The sequence below is a fragment of the Oncorhynchus nerka genome, linkage group LG6 (genome assembly GCF_034236695.1).
Source record: "Oncorhynchus nerka isolate Pitt River linkage group LG6, Oner_Uvic_2.0, whole genome shotgun sequence".
Lineage (NCBI taxonomy): Eukaryota > Metazoa > Chordata > Actinopteri > Salmoniformes > Salmonidae > Oncorhynchus > Oncorhynchus nerka.
In genome coordinates this window covers 83,780,166-83,803,298 of record NC_088401.1, presented here as the reverse complement: position 1 = coordinate 83,803,298, position 23,133 = coordinate 83,780,166, and the positions used below count along the sequence as shown (strand labels likewise).

The window sequence follows — 23,133 nt, the reverse complement described above, 5'->3', positions numbered from 1 at the left end:
GAATCCAGGCTGTATCGCAACTGGCTGTGATTGGGAGTCCCGTAGGGTAGCGCAGAATTGGCCCAGTGTCGTCCGGATTTGGCCCTGGGTAGGCCGTCATTGTAAATAAGAATTTGTTCTTAATAACTGACTTGCCGAGTTAAATAAAGGTTCAATATAATAAAAAGTATAGGCTATATTCGTACCATTAAACCCTTAACACTAGTGTACAAGGTGCACGAATGGAGAACATTTTCTAGTTTGGTATGAAGGAACAATTAAATTACTATCTGTCTTGACTGCCTTAGCTGACTGCTGTGCCTCACAGTAAAAACACATGGAGGGACCCTACCCTTACAGTAAAAACACATGGAGGGACCCTACCCTTACAGTAAAAACACATGGAGGGACCCTACCCTTACAGTAGAAACACATGGAGGGACCCTACCCTTACAGTAGAAACACATGGAGGGACCCTACCCTTACAGTAGAAACTCATGGAGGGACCCTACCCTTATGAGGAAGAACACATGGAGGGACCCTACCCTTACAGTAGAAACACATGGAGGGACCCTACCCTTACAGTAGAAACACATGGAGGGACCCTACCCTTACAGTAAAAACACATGGAGGGACCCTACCCTTATGAGGAAGAAACACATGGAGGGACCCTACCCTTACAGTAAAAACACATGGAGGGACCCTACCCTTACAGTAAAAACACATGGAGGGACCCTACCCTTACAGTAAAAACACATGGAGGGACCCTACCCTTACAGTAAAAACACATGGAGGGACCCTACCCTTACAGTAAAAACACATGGAGGGACCCTACCCTTACAGGAAGAACACATGGAGGGACCCTACCCTTATGAGGAAGAACACATGGAGGGACCCTACCCTTACAGTAGAAACACATGGAGGGACCCTACCCTTACAGTAGAAACACATGGAGGGACCCTACCCTTATGAGGAAGAACACATGTTGGGACCCTACCCTTACAGTAAAAACACATGTTGGGACCCTACCCTTACAGTAGAAACACATGTTGGGACCCTACCCTTACAGTAGAAACACATGGAGGGACCCTACCCTTACAGTAGAAACACATGGAGGGACCCTACCCTTACAGTAGAAACACATGGAGGGACCCTACCCTTACAGTAGAAACACATGTTGGGACCCTACCCTTATGAGGAAGAAACACATGGAGGGACCCTACCCTCACAGTAGAAACACATGGACCCTACCCTTACAGTAGAAACACATGGAGGGACCCTACCCTTACAGTAGAAACACATGGAGGGACCCTACCCTTACAGTAGAAACACATGGAGGGACCCTACCCTTACAGTAGAAACACATGGAGGGACCCTACCCTTACAGTAGAAACACATGGAGGGACCCTACCCTTACAGTAGAAACACATGGAGGGACCCTACCCTTACAGTAAAAACACATGGAGGGACCCTACCCTTATGAGGAAGAACACATGGAGGGACCCTACCCTTATGAGGAAGAACACATGGAGGGACCCTACCCTTATGAGGAAGAACACATGGAGGGACCCTACCCTTACGGTAAAAACACATGGAGGGACCCTACCCTTATGAGGAAGAACACATGGAGGGACCCTACCCTCACAGTAGAAACACATGGAGGGACCCTACCCTCACAGTAGAAACACATGGAGGGACCCTACCCTCACAGTAGAAACACATGGAGGGACCCTACCCTCACAGTAGAAACACATGGAGGGACCCTACCCTCACGGTAAAAACACATGGAGGGACCCTACCCTTATGAGAAAAAACACATGGATTTCACGTGTGAATTTAATGTGATTACACGAAACGTGAGCACATGTGAAGCCTTCCAAAAAACACTTCTAGTCGAAATATGTATCCTTACAACAACAAAAAAACATGATTTCACATGTGTGAAATCATATGATTTCACATGAAATTTCACGTGTGAAATCATGTGACTTTCATCATGTGACTTTCATCATGTGAAATCATGTGACTTTCATCATGTGAAATCATGTGACTTTCATCATGTGAAATCATGTGACTTTCATCATGTGAAATCATGTATTTTTTTTCTGTAAGGATACACATTTAGACTAGATGGTATTGGTGGTCGTTTTAGTATCTGTAACCTATCATGCAGCTAGACATTTACCCCAACAATAATGACATGGAATGTGCTTCTGAAACTAAAACAATTAGAGTAGATAAAAGGGGGGTGGTGGTACACATTTAGGGGGGCAGTTGAATGGAGAGGGGACTTTTTGGAATTTGGGCTGAATGTCTGTCCCCGTGACTGTGGATGCTTTTAGTGGTGTGTGTGGTGCGTCAGCCTAATGCTTTCCTCTCTCTCTCTCTTTCTTTTCTCTCTTTCTCTCTTTCTTTTATCTCTTTCTCTCTCTCTCTTCTCTCTTCTCTCTCTACCCGGCAGGTTCTGTGTACTGCTGTGACCCAGCAGAACCTGCTGAAGACAGTCACCCAGATCTTCACCGAGGCAGAGGCTGTCCGATCCCGCCTCGCTGCCTCTAATGGATATGACAAGCATCTGTCTCAGGAATACTCCCGCTCACAGGACACCTCGGGTAAGGCAGGGGACAGGCTTTATCTGCCTCCTGGACATTATTTTTACTGCGTTATGTCACTATTATGTGTCCGTGCAGTATAAGGTCGTGTAACTCAGCAACCGGCAATGGTTTGATAATGAAACCCAGATAACCATCCAAAAGGTTATCATCAGAACATTTATCTGTCCAGTTTGTGAAATCTATACATATATTTTTATATTTCTGTGATTTAAAAAACTTTTTTTTTAAAGAATTCTGTGAAATTATTTCATCGTAGAGGTATTTGGGGCGGCAGGGCAGCGTAGTGGTTAGAGCGTTGGATTAGTAACCAGAAGGTTGCAAGTTCAAATCCCAGAGTTGACAAGGTACACATCTGTCATTCTGCCCCTGAACAGGCAGTTAACTCACTGTTCCTAGGCCGTCATTGAAAATAAGAATTTGTTCTTAACTGACTTGCCTAATTAAATATAGGTAAAATTTAAAAATTCACCAAGAGCTGCTTTTCTGGAAGTTTTTGAGTGTTTTGTTGCAGGTTTGTGTATCCTGGAACCGTTTTGCTAGCCGAGCCTTTGTGATGTAACAGTTGGGTCTTCCTCTGTATGTTCGCCTGTAGAGCTGCTGGAGTAAAAGATTAACCGAGTTCAAGCTTTCTCTGTTCAAACAGCACAACTAGAATAATGGAGGGGAAAAACACATTTTAAAAACAACTAGAATAATGGAGGGGGAAAACACATTTTAAAAACAACTAGAATAATGGAGGGGAAAAACACATTTTAAAAACAACTAGAATAATGGAGGGGGAAAACACATTTTAAAAACAACTAGAATAATGGAGGGGGAAAACACATTTTAAAAACAACTAGAATAATGGAGGGGGAAAACACATTTTAAAAACAACTAGAATAATGGAGGGGAAAAACACATTTTAAAAACAACTAGAATAATGGAGGGGGAAAACACATTTTAAAAACAAAAACCTTTCTAAACAACTCATCCGCATTTCAATTAAATTAAATGAAATGAAGCATCGTGTTTCTTATCATTTCTAAAGTATGTATCGTCTTGTAAATGTGTTTTTATTATGACTTATTCATGAAAGGTGTTATAAAGTTTGACTTAATGTTTTGCCCTGTTTGCCTTAGACCACAACGTGACGGCTAGACTCAAAACTTGTCCATATCTTCTTCATGTTGTTCTCTGCTGTTTTCCTCAGACCACAGTGTCTATGATGAGATTATGCAGGCCGTGCTGCACTCCGGCTACCTCTACAAGTCAGCCTCAATGAACAAAGGGACATTATCCAGGAAAACCCGAGAAGGTAGGTGTGTGTGTGTGTGTGTGTGTGTGTGTGTGTTGATGGGTGATAACAGCACACCACTTGGCACGGGTTGAATAGAGGAATAGTGCCTCCTCAGTAACATCAGTATAAAGGCCTGTAGAGAACAAAGTACTTTATAGGACAAAATACTGACTGGGCCAATACTGTTCTGTTAGGAAATACACTACTCACTGTTAGTGGCTGGAGTCTCTACAGTAAAACAGAGTTTTGTGATTTAGAAAGTTACTCATAGTTACTTGTAGTTTATTTCTCTTTAAAAACACAACCCTTCATAAAATTCAAAAAGTGAATTTATTTAGAAAGGTACCTCGATTTACCGTCTTCATTGCATTTGTTCGCTCTAATAGCCGAAAGATGGAGATTCTGAAGTATGGCAACGCATGACTATCAAGAAAGTAACAGGCTATATTTTTGCTGTTATTTGCCCCCCCCTCCTCCAGATTTCCAGAAGTACTGGTGCACGGTGGAGAGGTCTCTTCTGTTCTATGAGTCTGACCGATGTCCTGATCCTAGCATGAAGATCAACGTCAAAGACATCGTCTGTCTGGGGGTCAGCAGGCCGGACTCCTGCAACAACAACGGCTTCATTGACAGGTTAGAGGACCAATCACGGCACAGTAACTAACGTAGGCGGCCAATCACACTGTCTATCTCAAACACGGACGTGGAAAGGATATATTTAGCTTGAAATGGTCATACCACTGCCACCCACTCAATGTACAGGCATCTACCAACTAGTGTTGATCTAATGCCCTTCGCGTATGTTCCTGGGTGTTGTTGTAGGTTCCTCTATACGTTTCAACTGTACCTGTCCTCAGAGAAGCTCTATCAGTTTGGATTGGAAACTCCTGATGCGCTGCAATGTTGGGTCAAGGCAATCGGAAAGGTATGAGATGACTTTCTATCCCCAAAGAGTGCAATGCCTGCACACTGATACGGCCAATTCTCAGCTTTACTGGTGTAGTTAGAGCTCTTCCAGCTCACAACGTTGTAATGTCCCTCTGCATAAAGCCCCCCCCCCCCCTTTACAGTGAAGTGTGCCCTCCTTTCTAACCAACACTGTCTATGTACTGTACTAGCCTGGGATGTGTCTGTTCAGTGTTCCCTCCTTTCTAACCAACACTGTCTATGTACTGTACAAGCCTGGGATGTGTCTGTTCAGTGTTCCCTCCTTTCTATGTACTGTACTAGCCTGGGATGTGTCTGTTCAGTGTTCCCTCCTTTCTAACCAACACTGTCTATGTACTGTACTAGCCTGGGATGTGTCTGTTCAGTGTTCCCTCCTTTCTAACCAACACCGTCTATGTACTGTACTAGCCTGGGATGTGTCTGTTTTAATGTTCCCTCCTGTATTTGAACCACTTCCTGTGTTGTCTTCCTCAGGCCGCCACACCTTTAAGCTGCCACTGCCTGCTAGCGAGGGAGTTTGAGCGGGTGGGAGTGCTGCGTTACAAGGCCATGCGGGACCCTTCTCAGTGGAAAGTGGGATATTTTGTCCTTCAGAAGTCTAACCTGTTCATCTGCCCAGGGAACGACGGAGCAGCTGAGGACATTATCAACCTTAAACGTCTGCAAGAGCTCAGTGAGTCTCCTGTCCTGACCAAAGCTTTACGGGCACTGTGTGGTAATGCAGTTGCTCAAATACTGTTTGGCAACTCCTTACTGAAACATTGACCATGTTATGCCCCAACTAGGGATTGCAATAAAGCTGCCAACAAAGGAAGTACTATAGTCATTCAAAACCCGGCTGACTATAAAGAGAAAGCCTACTGCCAGCTTGAGACATTTCTCTGCCTTAACTACACCAAGCACTGTTTTCTTTGAGCAACTGTTTGCTGATGAATGATTTGGTCCGTCTTCCATTTGTTCTGTGTTTGTTTCCTAGGTATAGTAACTGAGAACCAAAACCATGAGAAGAAGGAAATTCTGGTTTTGGTTGAAAAAGGAAGGTTGGTTTTCAGTCTCTTCCTGTTTTCATTCAATACATATGTAATTACACAAGTATGTCAACATATCAAGGCTAGTTTGACACCTAAAGTATACCCAGCCAGGGGGGAATGGAAATTCCAGGATGAGAATAATTTGACCATGAAAATCATTTTTGGGGTGGAGCTGGATTGAGTGATTTTACAGTAGTGATTTTCTCTGAAACTTCACCTCCTTGAGTATTGACATGTCCCACCCCAGAACGCTTCACCTCCAGGGGATGGGTCGGTTAGACTTCTCCCTGTGGTACGCAGACATCCAGAGAGCTGCTGGAGGGAAGGGCAACACCCTGAGAGAACAGCAGCTCAGCAGGAATGATATCCCCATCATCGTAGACAGCTGCATCGCCTTCATCACACAGTATGGTAAGGGAAGAGTCTGGGTATTCTACTCCATTACACAGTATAGTAAGGGAAGAGTCTGGGTATTCTACTCCATTACACAGTATAGTAAGGGAAGAGTCTGGGTATTCTACTCCATTACACAGTATAGTAAGGGAAGAGTCTGGGTATTCTACTCCATTACACAGTATAGTAAGGGAAGAGTCTGGGTATTCTACTCCATTACACAGTATAGTAAGGGAAGAGTCTGGGTATTCTGCTCCATTACACAGTATAGTAAGGGAAGAGTCTGGGTATTCTACTCCATTACACAGTATCGTAAGGAAAGCGTCTGGGTATTCTACTCCATTACACAGTATAGTAAGGGAAGAGTCTGGGTATTCTACTCCATTACACCGTATAGTAAGGGAAGAGTCTGGGTATTCTACTCCATTACACAGTAAGGGAAGAGTCTGGGTATTCTACTCCATTACACAGTATAGTAAGGGAAGAGTCTGGGTATCCTGCTCCATTACACAGTATAGTAAGGGAAGAGTCTGGGTATTCTACTCCATTGCACAGTATAGTAAGGGAAGAGTTTGGGTATTCTGCTCCATTACACAGTAAGGGAAGAGTCTGGGTATTCTACTCCATTACACAGTATAGTAAGGGAAGAGTCTGGGTATCCTGCTCCATTACACAGTATAGTAAGGGAAGAGTCTGGGTATTCTACTCCATTGCACAGTATAGTAAGGGAAGAGTTTGGGTATTCTGCTCCATTACACAGTATAGTAAGGGAAGAGTCTGGGTATTCTGCTCCATTACACAGTATAGTAAGGGAAGAGTCTGGGTATTCTACTCCATTACACAGTATCGTAAGGAAAGGGTCTGGGTATTCTACTCCATTACACAGTCTAGTAAGGGAAGAGTCTGGGTATTCTACTCCATTACACCGTATAGTAAGGGAAGAGTCTGGGTATTCTACTCCATTACACAGTATAGTAAGGGAAGAGTCTGGGTATTCTACTCCATTACACAGTATAGTAAGGGAAGAGTCTGGGTATTCTACTCCATTACACAGTATAGTAAGGGAAGAGTCTGGGTATTCTACTCCATTACACAGTATAGTAAGGGAAGAGTCTGGGTATTCTACTCCATTACACAGTATAGTAAGGGAAGAGTCTGGGTATTCTACTCCATTACACAGTATAGTAAGGGAAGAGTCTGGGTATTCTACTCCATTACACAGTATAGTAAGGGAAGAGTCTGGGTATTCTACTCCATCACACAGTATAGTAAGGGAAGAGTCTGGGTATTCTACTCCATTACACAGTAAGGGAAGAGTCTGGGTATTCTACTCCATTACACAGTATAGTAAGGATCCACAAGATCACTGGAAAATGCAGAATCCTCTATCCCTCTATCCTCTGGGTATTCTACTCCATTACACAGGGAAGAGTCTGGGTATTCTGCTCCATTACACAGGGATAGAGGATTCTGCATTTTCCAGTGATAGGATCCACAGCATTTAATACATTTTCAGTGGAGGTAATCCCCCCCTGTTAAAGTATACAATACAGGACTCTCATAAATAGTTCATCCATTCATTATAACTCTGCAGTGGCCTGTGTACTGAAGGTACTTTACGCCAGCCAGAGACAGGAGATACTAGCTGATTTTATTTTACCTTTATTTAACCAGGCAAGTCAGTTAAGAACAAATTCTTTTTTTCAATGACGGCCTGGGAACAGTGGGTTAACTGCCTGTTCAGGGGCAGAACGACAGATTTGTACCTTGTCAGCTCGGGGGTTTGAACTTGCAACCTTCCGGTTACTAGTCCAACGCTCTAACCACTAGGGTACCCTGCCGCCCCGATGATTGATGTACTGGATCTGATGTGTGATCTGCTCGTCAGGTCTGGGTCACGAGGGGATCTACAGGAAGAACGGAGCCGCGTCCAGGATCAAACTACTGATGGAGGAGTTCAGGAACGATGCTCGCAACGTCAAGCTCCGGATCGGGGATAACTTCATAGAGGATGTGACTGACGTGCTGAAGAGGTTTTTCAGGGAGATAGACGACCCCATCTTCATGGCTGACCTGCATCAGCTATGGAAGGAGGCTGTCAGTAAGTACAGGTGTCTCTGGTGGCAAAAGAGATTTAATCTCGGTGACACTAACATCTATTAATAAAGGCTGTAACCTCAGACGGCGCACACAGAGAGGCTATATACAGTAGAGAGGCTATATACAGTAGAGAGGCTATATACAGTAGAGAGGCTATATACAGTAGAGAGGCTATATACAGTAGAGAGGCTATATACAGTAGAGAGGCTATATACAGTAGAGAGGCTACAGACAGTAGAGAGGCTACAGACAGTAGAGAGGCTACAGACAGTAGAGAGGCTACAGACAGTAGAGGCTACAGACAGTAGAGAGGCTACAGACAGTAGAGGGGCTACAGACAGTAGAGGGGCTACAGACAGTAGAGGGGCTACAGACAGTAGAGGGGCTACAGACAGTAGAGGGGCTACAGACAGTAGAGGGGCTATATACAGGAGAGGGGCTATATACAGTAGATACTATATACAGTAGCGAGGCTATATACAGTAGAGGGGCTCTATACAGTAGCGGCAGGGTAGCCTAGTGGTTAGAGCGTTGGACTATTAGCTGGAAGGTTGCAAGTTCAAACCCCTGAGCTGACAAGGTACAAATCTGTCGTTCTGCCCCTGAACAGGCAGTTAACCCACAACCTAGGCCGTCATTGAAAGTAAGAATTTGTTCTTAACTGACTTGCCTGGTTAAATAAAATAAAAATAAGAGAGGCTATATATACAGTAGAGAGGCTATATACAGTAGAGAGGCTGTGTCACTGGTGCTCATCAGGATGTACCACAACATATCCTTTTGAAATCTAACTGGTTCCCGTTTGTCCCTTTTTGTATAGGAACAGCCAAGGATAAGAACCAGCGTCTGGACAGATACAAGGAGATCATCCGTAGTTTACCTAGAGTCAACAGGACTACCCTGGCTGCTCTCATCAGCCACCTCTACAGGTCTGTATACCCTCAGTGTTAACAGGTCTCTCATCAGCCACCTCTACAGGTCATTATACCCTCAGTGTTAACAGGTCTCTCATCAGCCATCTCTACAGGTCTGTATACCCTCAGTGTTAACAGGACTCCCCTCAGCCACCTCTGCAGGTCTGTATACCCTCAGTGTTAACAGGACTCTCATCAGCCACCTCTGCAGGTCTGTATACCCTCAGTGTTAACAGGACTCTCATCAGCCACTTCTACAGGTCTGTATACCCTCAGTGTTAACAGGACTCTCATCAGCCACTTCTACAGGTCTGTATACCCTCAGTGTTAACAGGTCTCTCATCAGCCACCTCTACAGGTCGGTATACCCTCAGTGTTAACAGGTCTCTCATCAGCCACCTCTACAGGTCGGTATACCCTCAGTGTTAACAGGTCTCTCATCAGCCACTTCTACAGGTCTTTATACCCTCAGTGTTAACAGGACTCTCAACAGCCACTTCTACAGAGCCTCAAACGGGACCTGTTGTAATGTTTAGACAATATCACTGGAAACTAAGCAGAGTTGGGGTCAATTCAATTTCAATTCAGTCAACTGAAATTGACATTTTCATAACTTTTCAGTCTACTTCCTGAATTAAATTAATTGACCCAAACCCTGAACTGTACCATGTATCCTACTTCGACAACCTTACTGCCAAGTTGTCAACTTTTTGCCATTATTTGTTCTCTCTCTGTCTCTCTCTCTGTCTCTCTCTCTGCCTCTCTCTCTCTCTCTGCCTCTCTCTCTGCCTCTCTCTCTCTCTCTGCCTCTGCCTCTCTCTCTGCCTCTCTCTCTCTCTCTGTCTCTCTGTCTCTCTCTCTCTCTCTGTCTCTCTGTCTCTCTGTCTCTGCCTCTGTCTCTCTCTCTCTCTCGCTCTCTCTCTCTCTCTCGCTCTCTCTCTCTCTGTCTGTCTGTCCAGGGTTCAGAAGTGTGCAGACCTGAACCAGATGTGTACCAAGAACCTGTCCCTGCTGTTCGCCCCCAGCCTCTTTCAGACAGACGGGAAAGGAGAACACGAGGTGAAGATCGTTGAAGACCTCATAGACAACTACCTATATGTCTTTGATGTGAGTATAGTCGAACCAGAGAAGGTCTAAGCTCAAATGCTTCACATAGAAATCAGGGTTGTGTTCCATAGGTAGAAAGCATTTTGAATGGATTGAAACGGGTACTACCTACCAGAATTTGTCCAATCAGAGCACAGATGTTCACATTCCACTGCAAACTGTTTTGCTACAGTGTGCCCTGCTGAACATGGCCCAGGTCAATCTGTTCTGTAATCTAATGAATCATTAGTAAATGTTTAATTGTGTTTGTTCAGATTGATGAGGAGCAACAGACCCAGATAGAACTGGAGCTCAGCCTCATCACCACCTGGAAGGACACACAGGTACACTGTGCGAAGGATTTCTGAACCGTTTATAAAGATTTATGAAGGGTTGTAAAGGGTTATAACAGATTGGTTTGACAAACGGTTGTCTGTAATGAGTATCCTGTCTGTGCAGCTGTCCCAAGCAGGTGATCTGATCATTGAAGTGTACCTGGAGAAGAAGATGGCAGACAGCTGCATCACACTCAAGGTAAGTGGAGACAGGTTATCTTCTCATTTTATTTAATGAAAGGTGCTGTTGTTATTTAGCCACATGGTGATGCCACCCCCCCCCCACCGTCCCCCCCCCAGCTCACCAATCAATTCTACATGTCATTAACATAAAGCTACTGGGGAATCCAACCAAAGTCATATGGACATTATCCCACCCCTGCTTAGCCACTGTTGACTTAAAAAAGCCAAACTTAACACAATATCTTCCTATTCATTTCCAACGACATTGCGCCGTCTGTTTGTTTGGTGCGCACCTTTGTCTATCACTCTGTATGTAGCCAGTTAGCGGCGCTTATGATAACCTTCTTGTGGGTAGACAAAAACCTTTACCCCCCCCCCCCAAAAAAAAAACTTATAATTTAAATGAAAAGTAGTTTTACCCAACATAACTAAAGGGAAAGGGGGATACCAAGTCAATTGTACATCTGAATGCCTTCAACTATACCGTGATTATTTGTATCAATTGGGTGGAGATTGTTCTGCCTTGGCACGTGCTGCAGCAGTAGACCTAACGGCAGAAACATCACGAGTCTGACACATTCCTTTCTTGCTAGATGATGCGCAGTTGAAGAGGAATTACACTTAAACACTTTGTTTAGTTTTTTTATTCCAGACCTTTACGTTGTCTGGTTCTGTGTAGCTATCTCTTTACGGCGTCTGGTTCTGTGTAGCTATCTCTTTACGGTGTCTGGTTCTGTGTAGCTATCTCTTTACGGTGTCTGGTTCTGTGTAGCTATCTCTTTACGGTGTCTGGTTCTGTGTAGCTATCTCTTTACGGTGTCTGGTTCTGTGTAGCTATCTCTTTACAGTGTCTGGTTCTCTGGAGCTATCTCTTTGGTGTCTGGTTCTCTGGAGCTATCTCGTTGGTGTCTGGTTCTCTGGAGCTATCTCGTTGGTGTCTGGTTCTCTGGAGCTATCTCTTTGGTGTCTGGTTCTCTGGAGCTATCTCTTTGGTGTCTGGTTCTCTGGAGCTATCTCTTTACGGTGTCTGGTTCTCTGGAGCTATCTCTTTACGGTGTCTGGTTCTGTGGAGCTATCTCTTTACGGTGTCTGGTTCTGTGTAGCTATCTCTTTACGGTGTCTGGTTCTGTGTAGCTATCTCTTTACGGTGTCTGGTTCTGTGGAGCTATCTCTTTACGGTGTCTGGTTCTCTGGAGCTATCTCTTTGGTGTCTGGTTCTCTGGAGCTATCTCTTTGGTGTCTGGTTCTCTGGAGCTATCTCTTTGCCGTCTGGTTCTCTGTAGGTATCTCCAACCATGGGTGCTGAGGAGTTGACTAACCAGGTCCTGTACATGAGGAATGTCCCAGCAGGGGAGAAGGACGTGTGGCTGACGTTCGAGGCCATATATGAAGGACAACTGGGTAAGTTGCATTATATTACCATCTCTCTGACTGGGTGAGGAGCATTATATTACCATCTCTCTCTCTGACTGGGTGAGGAGCATTATATTACCATCTCTCTCTCTGACTGGGTGAGGAGCATTATATTACCATCTCTCTCTCTGACTGGGTGAGGAGCATTATATTACCATCTCTCTCTCTGACTGGGTGAGGAGCATTATATTACCATCTCTCTCTCTGACTGGGTGAGGAGCATTATATTGACCATACCTCTCTCTCTGACTGGGTGAGGAGCATTATATTACCATCTCTCTCTCTGACTGGGTGAGGAGCATTATATTACCATCTCTCTCTCTGACTGGGTGAGGAGCATTATATTACAATCTCTCTCTCTGACTGGGTGAGGAGCATTATATTACTATGTCTGACTGGGAAATACTATAGAAAGTCTAAAAACATTTTGAAATAGCATTTAGTTCTAATAACTAAACTACCACTGTAAAAAAATAAAGTGAAACTATATAGTATCATGTCCTTCTGTGAAATACAAATGGAATGTGAGAAAGTCTTCATGTTTCAAAGAGAAGCTATCCCAGAATGGTTGTTTATATAATGTTTCTTCTGCAGAGCGCCCCCTACACCCCAAAGAGAAGGTGCTGGAGCAGGCTCTACAGTGGTGCAAAATGGCTGATCCTAGTTCAGCTTACCTGGTGGTGAAGAGAGTTCCCAGAGGAGAGGGCATCAACATCCTCACTGGTAAATACTGCACAGCACAGAGAAAGAACAAGCTATTGAGCTTTATCTATAGAAACAATCACAATCAAAAAATAAATAATTTGATTGTCGATTTTGATTTTGCTCAATTTCTTGTTGCTCTTACGTTCATACGTGACATATTTTATTTGTGGATTGTCATTGTTATACACAGTGTGATTTTCTATTCACAGCCTACAAGAGTGAGATCATGAAGATGGGAGTTCTGAAGTGTCGTGAAGATCCTCCCAAACTCCTCCACGGAAAAGTCTTTCAGGAACACACCTTTCAGATCAAAGACCACAAGCTGCTACTGCTGAGGGACAAAAAGGTATTTCTGCTCTCACGTCACGGTCACATCTTGGTCATCGGCACTAATTTGGACCCGATGTAGTTATCGCAGGTGGAGCTGTGATTTGTCAGTTTATTGTCTGCCCTGTACATCTTTTCCTACTGTACGATATGTCTGTCATTTCAGAGCATCAAGCCGGAAAAGGAATGGCCTCTGAAGTCTATGAAGATATACATGGGAATTCGAAAGAAGCTGAAACCCCCAACTAGATGGGGCTTTACTCTCATGATGGAAAAACAGCAACTGTTAGTGTTCACTCAAAGGATGTCTGGAAAATCTTCAATACAACTTTTGTTGGATAAGATTGAAACATTATATGTTTATTGGACATACAATGTTTTCTCGAGTATTTGAAATTTGTCGTTGAGTTCCTCATTGTTTACTGTAGTGACTGGTTTTGCATGATATCAGATGTTATGATATGATGTAAGTGAACTACATTGTTTTTGGAGGGAGGCTGGAATGTCTTGTTTAAGATCTGCCTCTCCCCTCCCCTTTAAATGACATCTCCTTCCCCTCCCCTTTAAATGACATCTCCTTCCCCTCCCCTTTAAATGACATATCCTTCTCCTCCCCTTTAAATGACATCTCCTTCCCCTCCCCTTTAAATGACATCTCCTTCCCCTCCCCTTTAAATGACATCTCCTTCCCCTCCCCTTTAAATGACATCTCCTTCCCCTCCCCTTTAAATGACATCTCCTTCCCCTCCCTTTAAATGACATCTCCTTCCCCTCCCTTTAAATGACATCTCCTTCCCCTCCCCTTTAAATGACATCTCCTTCCCCTCCCCTTTTTTAAGAGTCAATCACTGCTTTTGTGTTTTTGTGTCTCCCAGGTACCTTTGTTGCTTTTGTGAGTCCGACCTATGGGACTGGGTCACCAATTTCCTCAAAGCACAGGTATGTTGTGGAGCCTAGTTCCCCCCCCCCCAAGTGTATGGCTTGTGTTGCATCACTTTTACATGATTTAGAGTTTGCTTTCCCCCATTTTTTTGGGGGGTATAACACCTACGATTTAGATTTGTACTTTTGTCTGTTTTAATTTTATCCATTTGCTTCCGTTTTTGAGTCATTTCTATTCACTTGATTGCTTCTAACAGAATGATGACCCCCGACCTCCGGTGTTGAGGCGTCACTCCTCCTCAGACATCTCCAAACAGAAGTTTGGGACCATGCCTCTAATACCAATCAGAGGGGACGGACACGAGAGCAACTCTACCATGCTGTCGGCCAATCAGACTCTGGTACGTTCCAACTGTACCATGCTGTCAGCCAATCAGACTCGGTTATGGTTCTGCAGGAGACAACCACCCACACCCTCTACCTACCCTATACTTTTAAGCCTGTCACACGCTTCCCAGTTGAAATAGTTTGCACATATATTATGATGACATTTTTGGTGGTTGTGGGTAAAAAATATTTGATATTTTTGTTAGTTTTGGTGTGGCAGTTTTTTCGGCTGTTCATGCGCACTACATTTTTTTCTTGAGGTGAGTTGAACTTCGGTAGCCGAAAAGTCTACGCCCCTTTGTCTGTGATTGGTCAACAGTACTACTCCTAGTAGGAGCGGGAACTATGGATGGGATTCTTTAATGACGTGTTTGTCGTCATCCAATGAAAGACAACTAGTTTTCATGCATATTTCTTCACATGAGAAATACTGCACCGTCTTTGTCAGATGTAAAATTGGTAAAACGTCAATTATGTTGAGTAAGTGTATAATGGCTATGTTTTTGCTATGGCATCTCAAGAGGCACAAACAGTAATATTGCCGCTTTTTTTCTTGTTTTTCAAACAAAGTTTTTTTTTTAAGGGAGTTTTCAAGGTACAGACGTTCACTTCGCTTAGCCGAGTTCTGCTAGGAGCAAACCGAACCTAGTCTGGGGAGACTTTAGCTAACCGAACCTAGTCTGGGGAGACTTTAGCTAACAGAACCTAGTCTGGGGAGACTTTAGCTAACCGAACCTAGTCTGGGGAGACTTTAGCTAACCGAACCTAGTCTGGGGAGACATTAGCTAACCGAACCTAGTCTGGGGAGACATTAGCTAACCGAACCTAGTCTGGGGAGACTTTAGCAAACCGCGAACCTAGTCTGGGGAGACTTTAGCTAACCGAACCTAGTCTGGGGAGACTTTAGCTAACCGAACCTAGTCTGGGGAGACTTTAGCTAACCGAACCTAGTCTGGGGAGACATTAGCTAACCGAACCTATTCTGGGGAGACATTAGCTAACCGAACCTAGTCTGGGAAGACTTTAGCAAACCGAACCTAGTCTGGGGAGACTTTAGCAAACCGAACCTAGTCTGGGGAGACTTTAGCTAACCGAACCTAGTCTGGGAAGACTTTAGCTAACCGAACCTAGTCTGGGGAGACTTTAGCTAACCGAACCTAGTCTGGGGAGACATTAGCTAACCGAACCTAGTCTGGGGAGACTTTAGCAAACCGCGAACCTAGTCTGGGGAGACTTTAGCTAACCGAACCTAGTCTGGGGAGACTTTAGCTAACCGAACCTAGTCTGGGGAGACTTTAGCTAACCGAACCTAGTCTGGGGAGACTTTAGCTAACCGAACCTAGTCTGGGGAGACATTAGCTAACCGAACCTAGTCTGGGGAGACTTTAGCTAACCGAACCTAGTCTGGGGAGACTTTAGCTAACCGAACCTAGTCTGGGGAGACTTTAGCTAACCGAACCTAGTCTGGGGAGACTTTAGCTAACCGAACCTAGTCTGGGGAGACGTTAGCTAACCGAACCTAGTCTGGGGAGACGTTAGCTAACCGAACCTAGTCTGGGGAGACTTTAGCTAACCGAACCTAGTCTGGGGAGACTTTAGCAAACCGAACCTAGTCTGGGGAGACTTTAGCTAACCGAACCTATTCTGGGGAGACTTTAGCTAACCGAACCTAGTCTGGGGAGACTTTAGCTAACCGAACCTAGTCTGGGGAGACTTTAGCTAACCGAACCTAGTCTGGGGAGACTTTAGCTAACCGAACCTAGTCTGGGGAGACTTTAGCTAACCGAACCTAGTCTGGGGAGACTTTAGCTAACCGAACCTAGTCTGGGGAGACTTTAGCTAACCGAACCTAGTCTGGGGAGACTTTAGCTAACCGAACCTAGTCTGGGGAGACTTTAGCTAACCGAACCTAGTCTGGGGAGACTTTAGCTAACCGAACCTAGTCTGGGGAGACTTTAGCTAACCGAACCTAGTCTGGGGAGACTTTAGCTAACCGAACCTAGTCTGGGGAGACTTTAGCTAACCGAACCTAGTCTGGGGAGCCTTTTGACACATCAGTACCACTAATTATAGTTGATGTTTTTAACTTTGAGAAGATTCCATTAACCCAAGTTGTGTACTTCACACACAAAGCTTGTTTTTATTTTTGTATCACTGCTTTCTGTAACCCTGGTGTCTAGTATGTTTATTATTCCTTATACTTCAGTATCCCCCAAATACTATCCCTTTACTGTATAGTATTCACTATGGACCAGTGTCCCTGACACAGATTAAGACTAGTTCTGGACTGAACAGCAAGTCAAAGCGTCATTTTGGAGTCCAGTAATGGGCTGAATCTGGGTCAGGGAAACTGTCTCTGCGTGTCTGTATCTCACAGGGTTGTACTGGTGTCCTTCTGTCTGTTCTCTGCAGCGAAAGCTACACGCCAGAAGGACACTCTCCATGTTTTTTGTAAGTATATATATATATACACACCCTGGTGCTCTGTCATTTCAATGTTGCATGTTTGTGTTACATGCTGTTTTGAATGTTCATGCTTACCTTTTATTCTGTGTGGCTCAGTTGGTAGACCATGCCGCTTCAAACATCGGGGTTGTGTGTTTGCTTCCCACAGGGGACCGGTATGAAAATATATGCACTGACCACTATAAGACGCTCTAGATAAGACCGTCTGCTAAATGACTAAAATGTCAAATATATACAGTATAAATGTTGAGTTCTCCGCTCATCTAACAAGAAGCTAAGGATGAGAATGGGATGTTTATTTTGAAGGTTGCTATTGGATTTATTTAACGCTCTCCTAACTTCCCTAACTAACAGTTCTCTAAAGCGTCTCTCTATCTGTGTAAAGAAATTCCCTTGGTTTATACAGGGACTATATCTGACTCAGCCACACCTCCACTTCCTGACAGAAGCCCTGACTTCCTGATTTTACAGCATCAGGGTGTTGATGTAGATGTTTGAAGTGTAGACAACAGGATGGACTGGGAGGAGATATTGTTCTCCAGTATTGTTCAGGTTCTATGACCCTTTGCCTTGAGGGGGAGGCCTGAGAGGCTTAGTGAAGTACCTTCTTGTGTTTTACAGAACACAGTCTGCTGTGGCTATTAGTCTACTGGTGTACCTACTGGAACTAGCCCAGCCCCAAGCCCCAAATGCATTTACAAGGGAATTGTTTTGCTTGAATTTTTCTTTTGTCCCTCTGCGTTTTGAGTAATTGTCTTGAGGTCGTTGCTGAGGCGCTAGAACAATGGCCAGACCTTAATAAGAGGAAGTCTATTGTTTTCTAAAGTAGTTGTCAAAGAAGGGCAACTCCCTTCCCATGTTTGTCTCATTTAAATGAACCACACGTGTTGCTTTGTCACTGTAATGGCAGATCATCTCCTGAATACCTAAAGTTCCTAACAGATAGTTACATCTCAACCCTCTTACTATTATACTACTATTTCTAGCTCTACTTCTGCTTTTGCCTCAGGCCTCCCAGTTCTTTACATAGTGTATAATCAAACATACAAATAACTCTGGGATGGGTTCAAATTCTAATTCACCCCCCCAACCCCCACCCAGCCCATGAAGGTGCAGCAGGACTCGTTCGCGGAGCGTCCAGACAGTACAGAGCCAGAACCCCCAGAGCCTCTGTATGAGGAAGTAGGAGACTTCGGCCTGCAGGTCCTCAAGTCCCTGGAGACCAGCTTCCTCTCCAATAACACCTCAGAGACCCAGGTCCCTCTGGGCCCACGGAAGACCTGCTCCCTGGACCGCATGATCGGCCTCAACCCGGTGCACTCTCTGGGGCCGGGAGGAGAGGGTCTGCTGCCCCCTGCTGGTTCTCTGGATACCCTGGTCCTGGGTGGAGGAGGGGACCTCCAGGAGTCTCCCCAGCCAGCGCCGAGGAGGAGGCAGCAGCACAGGCCCTGTACCCCCTCTCAGGAGCTGCTCCTCCAGGAACTGTCCTCCGTCTTCACCAAGAAGACAGACAAGGAGGACAAACTTCCAGGAGAGAAGAACGTCATCTGAGGAGAGGAAGAGATGTGTGCACATGTATTGTAGACTCAGGACAGACAGACAGACAGACAGACAGACAGACAGACAACTGTAATAGCATGGGCGTATGGACACAACCCATTTGTTTGGGTGGTGTGTCAAAAATACATGATCAGATATGAATAAGCATTTACTTATGTTTTATCCTACAAACTACTTACTGTTCTGCTATCACTGGTATGTACAGATCCGTTTTATATTGAAAGATGCCTTTTGGATTATAACGACCTTGCTAATTGCTTTAGCTATGAACTACGTTTTTGTACTTGTTTTTTAATCGTTTACTAAACGACTGCTTCTCTCATCAGGCATGTCTGGTGGTGATGCATTAGGCATTAAACCATTATTTTTGTTAGTATTAAACAACTCGATTTTAAATATAAATGTGTTACAGTGTCTGTATGTAATAATTTATTTTTGAAATAATATTTTATCAACTTTTTTTTGTAAAAGCTGTGAAAGTAAGAAAAGGAGAGCTTTGCTTCTAGAAGCTACACTATCTAGCCAGTAGGTGGCAGTATGCACTATGCACTATCTCCTAGACAGCCACAGATAACCCAGTGTGTTGCTACACTATCTAGCCAGTAGGTGGCAGTATGCACTCACTATCCTTTATATAGTACAAACGGATCCTTCGTTTTATTCACCGTTGCACAACCACTGTATGATGTGAATACAGCCAAATATAACGATTGTTAGTGGCACTACATCTGAATATTCTGAATTCATGTATACACTTCCAATTATAATGCTTTTTCATCAATATGCCATGTTCAAGATATCCTCCTTTTTCATCAGTCTAAATAGACAATAATATATTCCAATTTGACTGCCTTTGCCAAGTGTGTTATAATGCATTTGCCTGCATTGTCGTCCATTAGTCATTATTCACAACTTACTGTAAATAGTGTACATTCTTCTGTATGCTTATACCACTTCAATATTCATAATGCAGTATTTTACGTTGCTACATGAAGGACTATATTAAATGTGATATTTTTGTTTTATGATGCATCCAATTTCTTAATTTTCAGCTGTTTTTAAGGATTGAGAATTTGACTCTCATTTTACATTATTTGTAATAGATGAGAAAAAAATAAGAAACCCGCACACTGCTCTTTAATATATCATGGTCCAAACATACCAAGACAGTCGTGAAGAGGGCACAACAAAACCTTTCCCCCCTCAGGAGGCTGAAAAGATTTGGCATGGGTTCTCAGATCCTCAAAAGGTTCTACAGCTGCACCATCGAGAGCGGTTGCATCACCGCCTGGTATGGCAACTGCTCGGCATCTGACTGTAAGGCGCTACAGAAGGTAGTGTGTACCACCCTGGGGCCAAGCTTCCTGCCATCCAGGACCTCTATATCAGGTGGTGGTGTGTACGACCCAGTACATCACTGGGGCCAAGCTTCCTGCCATCCAGGACCTCTACACCTCTACACTTATTTTCCACCATAATTTGCAAATAATTTCATTAAAAATCCTACAATGTGTTTTTCTGGATTTTTTTTCTCATTTTGTCTGTCATAGTTGAAGTGTACCTATGATGAAAATTACAGGCCTCTCTCAACTTTTTAAGTGGGAGAACTTGCACAATTGGTGGCTGACTAAATACTTTTTTGCCCCACTGTAGCTCAGAAGTACGAGTGCCTTTTTAAAAATGTTACATTATTTGTATATATGCAATTAGAGTGTGAAGTAGCACAGAGCTAGTGTCTGAGTAAGTGACGTTTAAATGTTTTGTCATTGTTCTTTCATTACCTGGTGGTCTTCTTACTGCCTTGGTGACACCTCACGCTAAATAATCACCATTCTCTGTTTATCCTCTTTGTCCAATCAGATTCCTTTTTTTTAAAGTCAGACTTTGTTTTTAGTGGATTGCTTTAATCTAGCATGGGGTCTAGATTAAAGAGAAATGAATGACAAAGGACGCCAGGAATAGGAGATGAGTTTAACAAGTGCCTGTTGTCATCTGTACATTGTCAGTTTGTTTCTACTTCTACTCTTCTACTCAGACCTGAGAAGCCTTTCTAAACCTGAGACAGATCTATATTTAGAAAAATGTTCAACAAATAACCAGGTAGTGCAGAAGGCTTCCCTCATCAGTTCTCCTCCTCACGGTCAATGATTGTGGGTTTAAAAAATAACTAATGAACATTACACTTTATTACTTGTTGCCAAACGGTAATTTTCTACTGTTTTTAAAATCTTTAATTCCAACTTCCATCTCTGACACCAGTTTGTTCCAGTTGGAATCGATGCAGTCAAAAAGATTATCCCTCCCTGATGTCGAAGCTTTACCACTTTCCCTTTCTATCTGCCACTCTCCCTTTCTATCTGTCACTCTCCCTTTCTATCTGCCACTCTCCCTTTCTATCTGCCACTCTCCCCTTCTATCTGCCACTCTCCCCCACTCTCCCCTTCTATCTGCCACTCTCCCCTTCTATATGACACTCTCCCCCACTCTCCCCTTCTATATGCCACTCTCCCTTTCTATCTGCCACTCTCCCCCACTCTCCCCTTCTATCTGCCACTCTCCCTTTCTATCTGCCACTCTCCCTTTCTATCTGCCACTCTCCCCGCCACTCTCCCTTTCTATCTGCCACTCTCCCCACTCTCCCCTTCTATATGCCACTCTCCTCTTCTATATGCCACTCTCCCCCACTCTCCCCTTCTATCTGCCACTCTCCCCTTCTATCTGCCACTCTCCCCTTCTATCTGCCACTCTCCCCTTCTATCTGCCACTCTCCCCCACTCTCCCCTTCTATCTGCCACTCTCCCCCACTCTCCCCTTCTATATGCCACTCTCCCCCACTCTCCCCTTCTATATGCCACTCTCCTTTCTATCTGCCACTCTCCCCCACTCTCCCCTTCTATCTGCCACTCTCCTTTCTATCTGCCACTCTCCCTTTCTATCTGCCACTCTCCCTTTCTATCTGCCACTCTCCCCCACTCTCCCCTTCTATATGCCACTCTCCTCTTCTATATGCCACTCTCCCCCACTCTCCCCTTCTATCTGCCACTCTCCCCTTCTATCTGCCACTCTCCCCTTCTATCTGCCACTCTCCCCTTCTATCTGCCACTCTCCCCTTCTATCTGCCACTCCCCCACTCCCCTTCTATCTGCCACTCTCCCCTTCTATCTGCCACTCTCCCCTTCTATCTGCCACTCTCCCCTTCTATCTGCCACTCTTCCCCACTCTCCCCTTCTATCTGCCACTCCCCTTCTCTCCCCCACTCTCCCCTTCTATCTGCCACTCTCCCTTTCGATCTGCCACTCTCCCCCACTCTCCACTTCTATATGCCACTCTTCCCTTCTATATGCCACTCTCCCCTTCTATCTGCCACTCTCCCCACTCTCCCCTTCTATCTGCCACTCTCCCCTTCTATCTGCCACTCTCCCCTTCTATCTGCCACTCTCCCCACTCTCCCCTTCTATCTGCCACTCTCCCCTTCTATCTGCCACTCTCCCCTTCTATCTGCCACTCTTCCCCACTCTCCCCTTCTATCTGCCACTCTCCCCTTCTCTCCCCCACTCTCCCCTTCTATCTGCCACTCTCCCTTTCGATCTGCCACTCTCCCCTTCTATATGCCACTCTCCCTTTCTATCTGCCACTCTCCCCCACTCTCCCCTTCTATCTGCCACTCTCCCCTTCTATCTGCCACTCTCCCCTTCTATATGCCACTCTCCCCCTCTCCCCTTCTATATGCCACTCTCCCCCACTCTCCCCTTCTATATGCCACTCCCCCACTCTCCCCCTTCTATATGCCACTCTCCCCTTCTATGCCACTCCCCCACTCTCCTTCTATATGCCACTCTCCCCCCACTCTCCCCTTCTATATGCCACTCTCCCCTTCTATATGCCACTCCCCCACTCTCCCCTTCTATATGCCACTCCCCCACTCTCCCTTCTATATGCCACTCTCCCCTTCTATATGCCACTCCCCCACTCTCCCCTTCTATATGCCACTCTCCCCCACTCTCCCCTTCTATATGCCACTCTCCCCCACTCTCCCCTTCTATCTGCCACTCTCCCTTTCTATCTGCCACTCCCCCTTCTATATGCCACTCCCCCTTCTATATGCCCTCTCCCCTTCTATATGCCACTCTCCCCCCACTCTCCCCTTCTATATGCCACTCTCCCCCACTCTCCCCTTCTATATGCCACTCTCCCCTTCTATATGCCCTCCCCACTCTCCCCTTCTATATGCCACTCTCCCCCCACTCTCCCCTTCTATGCCACTCTCCCCTTCTATATGCCCTCCCCCACTCTCCCCTTCTATATGCCACTCTCCCCACTCTCCCCTTCTATATGCCACTCTCCCCACTCTCCTTCTATCTGCCACTCTCCCTTTCTATCTGCCACTCCCCCTTCTATATGCCCTCCCCCCTTCTATATGCCACTCTCCCCTTCTATATGCCACCTCTCCCCTTCTATATGCCACTCTCCCCACTCTCCTTCTATATGCCACTCTCCCCCACTCTCCCCTTCTATATGCCACTCTCCCCC

The 23,133-nt window shown here is 44.9% G+C and overlaps 1 protein-coding gene across 1 annotated transcript in view; it reads left to right on the top strand.

Moving 5' to 3' along the window:
* Window positions 1-19,628, top strand: part of LOC115124096 (arf-GAP with Rho-GAP domain, ANK repeat and PH domain-containing protein 3-like) — a 56,329-nt gene extending 36,701 nt beyond the window's left edge. Inside the window, exons 13-32 of the mRNA XM_065019962.1 lie at window positions 2,441-2,591; window positions 3,787-3,891; window positions 4,353-4,506; window positions 4,696-4,798; window positions 5,296-5,494; window positions 5,798-5,861; window positions 6,100-6,263; window positions 8,134-8,346; window positions 9,166-9,274; window positions 10,219-10,366; window positions 10,621-10,689; window positions 10,805-10,879; window positions 12,147-12,264; window positions 12,871-12,999; window positions 13,191-13,327; window positions 13,475-13,593; window positions 14,184-14,247; window positions 14,448-14,591; window positions 16,990-17,028; window positions 18,145-19,628. Coding sequence (XP_064876034.1) covers window positions 2,441-2,591; window positions 3,787-3,891; window positions 4,353-4,506; window positions 4,696-4,798; window positions 5,296-5,494; window positions 5,798-5,861; window positions 6,100-6,263; window positions 8,134-8,346; window positions 9,166-9,274; window positions 10,219-10,366; window positions 10,621-10,689; window positions 10,805-10,879; window positions 12,147-12,264; window positions 12,871-12,999; window positions 13,191-13,327; window positions 13,475-13,593; window positions 14,184-14,247; window positions 14,448-14,591; window positions 16,990-17,028; window positions 18,145-18,594 — 2,754 coding nt within the window. The 3' untranslated portion in view covers window positions 18,595-19,628. The remainder of the gene's footprint in view (window positions 1-2,440; window positions 2,592-3,786; window positions 3,892-4,352; window positions 4,507-4,695; window positions 4,799-5,295; window positions 5,495-5,797; window positions 5,862-6,099; window positions 6,264-8,133; window positions 8,347-9,165; window positions 9,275-10,218; window positions 10,367-10,620; window positions 10,690-10,804; window positions 10,880-12,146; window positions 12,265-12,870; window positions 13,000-13,190; window positions 13,328-13,474; window positions 13,594-14,183; window positions 14,248-14,447; window positions 14,592-16,989; window positions 17,029-18,144) is intronic.
* Window positions 19,629-23,133: the final 3,505 nt, after the last annotated feature.